The sequence below is a fragment of the Telmatherina bonti genome, assembly GCF_933228915.1.
Source record: "Telmatherina bonti genome assembly, chromosome: 1".
NCBI lineage: Eukaryota > Metazoa > Chordata > Actinopteri > Atheriniformes > Telmatherinidae > Telmatherina > Telmatherina bonti.
This window is the reverse complement of record NC_136619.1, coordinates 11,662,424-11,668,423: the sequence shown is the minus strand read 5'-3', so window position 1 is coordinate 11,668,423 and position 6,000 is coordinate 11,662,424. Positions and strand designations below refer to the sequence as shown.

General features: G+C 41.6%; 1 protein-coding gene across 1 annotated transcript in view; it reads left to right on the top strand.

The window, feature by feature from the left end:
* Positions 1–547: 547 nt before the first annotated feature.
* LOC306759621 (solute carrier organic anion transporter family member 3A1-like) overlaps positions 548–6,000 on the top strand; it is a gene marked incomplete at both ends in the record, with an annotated part of 37,298 nt that continues 31,845 nt past the window's right edge. Inside the window, 2 exons of the mRNA XM_079245313.1 lie at positions 548–706; positions 5,315–5,774. Coding sequence (XP_079101439.1) covers positions 548–706; positions 5,315–5,774 — 619 coding nt within the window. The remainder of the gene's footprint in view (positions 707–5,314; positions 5,775–6,000) is intronic.

The following is a 6,000-nucleotide window of genomic DNA, read 5'->3' as shown; positions in this document are numbered from 1 at the left end:
TTTATAGTATTTGGTTGCAGTGATTTGTAGAAGAGGTGATGGATCAACACAGATGAGGAAGCAAGAAATCACTCTGGAGGAGAGGACGAGGAAGAGGGAGGGTGAGAGATAACTACATCTTTCTCTGTGGACCGTGTTGATGGGAGGAGCATCACAGCACCGTTATCAGCACGCGCAGCTGCATCTCGGAACCGGCGGGCAGAGGAAAAGTCGACAGCAGTGTTGGGTTAAACAGCTGTGAGACACGCATCCTGTATTATTAATAAACCGTAATCAATAGATGCGGATCTGAACATGATGTGGCTCGTGTACACTGAGTGTGCGTGCGATGTGAGGTGTTTGAAGGACTGTGCGTAACGCCGAGTGGTCGTCCTCATACCCGCCGAGACACGGGCTACCAGCACCACATTCGCCTTTGCTTTTATTCCTTTTTTTTTTTTCTTTTCCCCTGCGGTGTTGCTCGTTAACATCGTAACCAGATGCTCCCTGCCGGACCGGATCAGTTCAGTTTCATAGCGTCCAAGCCACACGGAGCCTGAGCCGAAGGATGCAGGTTAAAAACCAGATCTGCACCGAGCGGAGCAGCACCGACGACCAGGAGCAAGATGACAATCAAATGAAGATCTCGTGTTTTTCCAACATAAAGATCTTCCTGGTGTCGGAATGCGCGCTCATGCTGGCACAGGGCACCGTGGGCGCCTATCTGGTGAGTTAAACGTGCTCGGTGATGGTGTGAAAGAGCTTAGTTTCTCAGGTAACATCGGGTTAACGCAGCGCCCTTCAGACCAGCACGCAGCAATGACGATGCGGTGCTTCACATGATGCGGTTCATTGTCATACTATTCCAAACATAAAAAAAAAAGATAATGACATCTTGCAGCAACAGCCAGACGCTGGGCTCTTACTGATTGATGACTTGCTGCGTGTGATCCATCAGGCCTATGCGCCATCTGCATGACACCAACCGCGTCACAGCGGCTGGTTGGGCTCCACGTTGTTTTCTATGCATTTGTGGAGAGTCTGTTGGAGAGCTTGTTACGAAACACTGGTCTGAAGGTGCATCTAACCTGCTGGCTCTGCAACACTGCACACAAATGCATCAATAAATAATGCAGGAGGCCTTTGACACTGGTGTACACAGGCCGGAGAGATGACGTGATCTCCACAACAGAAGAGACAAGAGGTTGTTTGTTAGTAACATCACATTTCCTGTAACAATACAGCCCAGAGCACCAATACTGGAAGATTCATTACAGACTGAGAGACGTGCTGTAATCTATTCATTATAAGAGCAGAGCTGTAAAATGTGAAAGATTTTAAAAATGGAAAATCACTAATGTCAATACACTCAGTCACTTTGAAGTGCAATGAGTCCTACGAGTCTTTGTGGTGGGACCAGAACTGCTTATGCTGTCTGTGTCAGCATAACCACTTACTGTAAGCCACGGTGAAGTCATTTCAAAAAGAAAATACACCCTCTTTGATTTCTAAGCTTTAACTTATTGGGATAAATAAACCAGTCATGTCTTACAGTGGGTAAACACAACATCAGATGGAAAACAACACAAGCTTCAATGTAATATTAACTAAGCAAAATGTGAGAAAATGTGTAAAAAGCACAAGTACACACTTTAATAGAGTGTAGAACAAAATTCGTTTCATTACATTGAAGTGATAACATTATTAGTCATTTAAGGGGAGTTTTTGGTCTACTCTTAAAAGCAGTTTGGTTCATAGATGTTTGCAGACATTCAGTGACACACCGTCATTCTCTTACATATTTACTGAAGAATTGGTGCATGATTCAATATTAGCCAAACTTTAGTTGTCAGATAGGTGACTCAACAATACTTTTCTATAAAGAGGAGATGATGGTTAACACATTGACAGCACGTCCTGTGGCTGCAGAATGGATTGCAAATGGTTAAAAGGTGTTGGAGTTTGTTTGCTGCCTTTGGGTTTTCCTAGCAGTGTGGATTATGACCAAACATTTTCACTTTGGTTTAATCTCTCTTAGTGTTATCATTCCTGAAGTCTTGTGGTTTGTTCAGATACAACTTTGTAAATGTAAGGTGGGCTGCCATGCTCTTTTTAGAGCTGGAAGACCTTTTCCTGCAATCCTTCCAAACAATACACAATTGTTCAGACGTTTTCTAATCAAACAGTCCATTAATAATATCAAACCTGCTAATTGAGGCCTGTAATGTCTGAGATGTAACTAATGAGTGCTTTTGCAGTTCCTCTGAGTGTCGCATGGTTTGACCTTGGGATAAATTTGCTGTGAAAACTACTCCTGGGAAAATTGAGAACTTTGTTGAATATTTTCCACTTGTAAATTATCTTGCTTCGAATGATGGACTTCAGATTTTTAAGAAATAGCTTTATAACCTTTTTGAGAGTTGATAAGCAGCAACAAACTCTTCTGCAAGAACACTGCTTGTGTTTTCCTCATTGGCTTTATATAGTGCACAGTTTAATGCTAAACAAAACCTTTGCTTATACAGAGCCGCTCCCATCTGTTGATGATCATTTAATTAAGTGCATATTTACCTCCATAAGTCCTGTGGAAGCAGTAAGGACTTCTTTTTTTTTTAAATAAAGAAGTTTTCCCTATTCTCTATCTGCATATTTATTTTGTAGTAGTCCTTGAGTTGTTGTTCATGTAAGGATGTGTTTGATTAGTTCTAAGATTCTGAAGATGTTTTTTTTTTTTAATCGTTTCCTGATATGAAAAACCTCATGACTGAATGAGGTTCTGCTTTCTTTTTCACACAACTGTCTGTACATGCTGTCTGATTCGCCTGTCTCATCAAAGCCAGTTCCCCTGGTAGGTGTCAGCACCGACTCGTACTATAAATACAGTAAATACAGGTTCATAAAAAGGTGAGAAGAGAAGATGCTCAGAGACAAATCATATTTACACCTTCCTTTTAAATTCATTCTGTCAATTATAAATAATCACAGAGACATCTTTGACGTTGCAAAGTGTGTTGGTTTTAGCTTTGATTGTTTATTCGGGAAAATCAGTGCGCAGATGTTGTTTACAGCGAGATGTAAAGAACGCTGAAGGAAAAATACAGACATACACACATGAAAGTGTCATGACAGCAATGTATTTACTTTCCTTCCAACAATTGAGATACAGTTAAATCCAGAAGGCAGGCAAACATAGAGTTGCTAGCTAACTCTGAGTGCTAGCAGCTCTATAGATATAGTATAGATATCATCTATACTCTTCATCTTTGAACTACACAATGACTTTTAAGAACACTGAAGGAATAATACAAAGACACACAGGAAAGTGTCATGACAGCAATGTATTTACTTTCCTTCCAGCAATTGAGATACAGTTAAATCCAGAAGGCAGGCAAACATAGAGCTGCTAGCTAACTCTGAGTGTTCCCAGGGCTAGTCCAGTAGGAGAAACAAGTCCAAGCAAGAAGTTATGGCTGTCGGCCAGCCCATCAGAAGCTCAGTCACTGCTGAACCTGCTTAGTTAGAGGACTGCTGGACTACGCTAGGAGCAAGCAGAGCTGCAAAATGGCCAGGGGCTCACTAACCTAGCGGAGCTGGCTCTGGGAGCACCAGGCTCGATAGGCCTGAAATCAGGCTTAGCTTCTGTAGCTAACAGCTTTTCCAGCAGGGCTCTCTGGACGCAACCATTATTTTGTCATCGTTTGTTCCTCAGAACTTACTTTCAGCACAACAGATTAAAGCTTTTCTATTGTATAAAAGCATTAGAGTGGATCAACTAAAATAAAGGAATGCCGATTAACGGAAAACCTTTTCTTTTTTTTGTTCAGTAACTTTGACTGTAATCAAATCTGTGACTTTAAAATCATCTTGTAAAAAAACTAGTGATTGACCCTCATGTTGTGGAGGCTGCAGATGACTAGTTGTCTTGCTAACACCTCTGCTAGTCAGCCCCCTAAAGGTCAAACCCAGCACAGCATGGCCAGCTGTACGTCATTTCCCTCATTATTATCATAATCTGGAGCTATTTAATAATTATAGAACCTGCAGCAGTAAAAAATTACCCAGACACAGTCTTCTAACAAAAGGCTTTTTGTTCTGTAATCAGAATAATCAGTTGTTTTCAGTGATTTGATGTTCTGATGTAATGACATAGCTCAAACCTGTTAATTAAGAGTGTAAACATCTGTTTTTGCTGTGTTGGTGAGTGAGGCTTGTTTTGTCCTGGTCTGCTTATTCTTCATTCGCTTTTAGGAAATACATTTTTTGGACTGGATTAGTTTTAATCAAGGAAATAACTGGAAATAAATAGCTGCAACCCTGCTTGGTGATGATTAAGACCTCAAAAAACAGGTCAAGAATAGATTTTGCAACAGGATTTGAGCAAATTACCAATATGAGTGACATAAAAGCAGAAAAGTTGATTTACGCTGTTCACATTATTTAATTTCTAAAAGATACCTAGTCATAACTGAATTTCTATGTTTGTGTTTTTTTTTAACAGGTGTTGCTTTAAGAAGTCCTAGACCTTTCCTTGGCGTGGTCTAATTTTAATGCATGTTTAAAATAACTCCTGACCAAACACATATCCACACTTCTCATACAAACACTCACTACACAGCCGGTACAATGTGTGTGTGTTCGTTACATAAGTAAAACAGCTGTATGAGGTCTCTTGCCTAAAGCGACGCACATGAACGCATCTTCTTTTCTCAGGTTGACATGAGGGTAGCCTCGGGGATGTTGTGAAGAATGGGGAAAGAGTATAAGAATGAAGATTATCTACTCAATGCTATAAGTAGGAGCGATCACTAAAGGTGTGCCGCTCTTTTCCACCTGCCTGACTGCACAGCACCGAAAACTAAGAGCGCTTATTGATGAAGACAAATGTTTGAATATTGGAAAACTGTCACGGTGGCGGTGAAGGTGTGGACCCAAATGCAGAGATGTGAAAACTGGGATGCAGGTTTAAGACAGATTTAATATGAACAGAGGAACACAGGGAACTAACACAATGATCCAACAACTCAAGACAACAACTGAGGGGTATAAATACACCGAACACAACGAGACACAGGTGAAACAAATTAACTAAATGAACCCAGGTGAACTACTGAACACAGACAAAAGCAAAACAGGAACAACCTACAAAATAAAACAGGAAACCAGGAACAAAGGACACAGGAAAACATAACCTCATGACAAAAACTAAGTCAATGAAATAAAAACATATAAACTATGTACAGCATAAAATATAGTGAATGACTGTGATGCTACTGGTTGCTAGTGGTAACCCTTTCTCTTTGTCCCTCCTCCACCTGTCTCTCTGTTTTGCTACCAGGTAAGTGTTTTGACCACTCTGGAGAGACGCTTCAACCTTCAGAGTGCCGATGTGGGAGTCATTGCCAGCAGTTTTGAAATCGGCAACCTGGCCCTCATCCTGTTTGTCAGCTACTTTGGCGCCAAGGCCCACCGACCCCGGCTGATCGGCTGTGGCGGGATTGTCATGGCGCTGGGGGCATTGCTGTCAGCTCTGCCAGAGTTTCTGACTAATCCATACAAGTATGAGAATGGGGACTCATGGCACGCTGAGGACGGCAGGGATGTCTGCTCCAACAAATCCAGATCAGAAAATCGAGACTCTGGGTTTAACTGTGAAAACCGAGCCAACACCAACATGATGTACCTTCTCCTAATTGGAGCCCAGATTCTGCTTGGCATTGGGGCCACACCTGTCCAGCCTCTGGGAGTGTCTTATATTGATGACCATGTCCACAGAAAGGACTCTTCACTGTATATAGGTAAGTAATGTGAGGACACAGTCGAAGTAACACATGAGATGATTGTTAACTCTGTGTTTTTTAAAGCCAATTTTGAAGTTGATCTGTACATGCAGAGCTTAGCTTAGCTGCCTCCGACTGGCAAGAGCCAGCGACAAGAAAATGGATTTTTCAAGATGCGTCTGTCACTTGTGACTGATTACACTGTTAACACACTTTGAGAAACACTCTAGCTGAAGGCTATTTC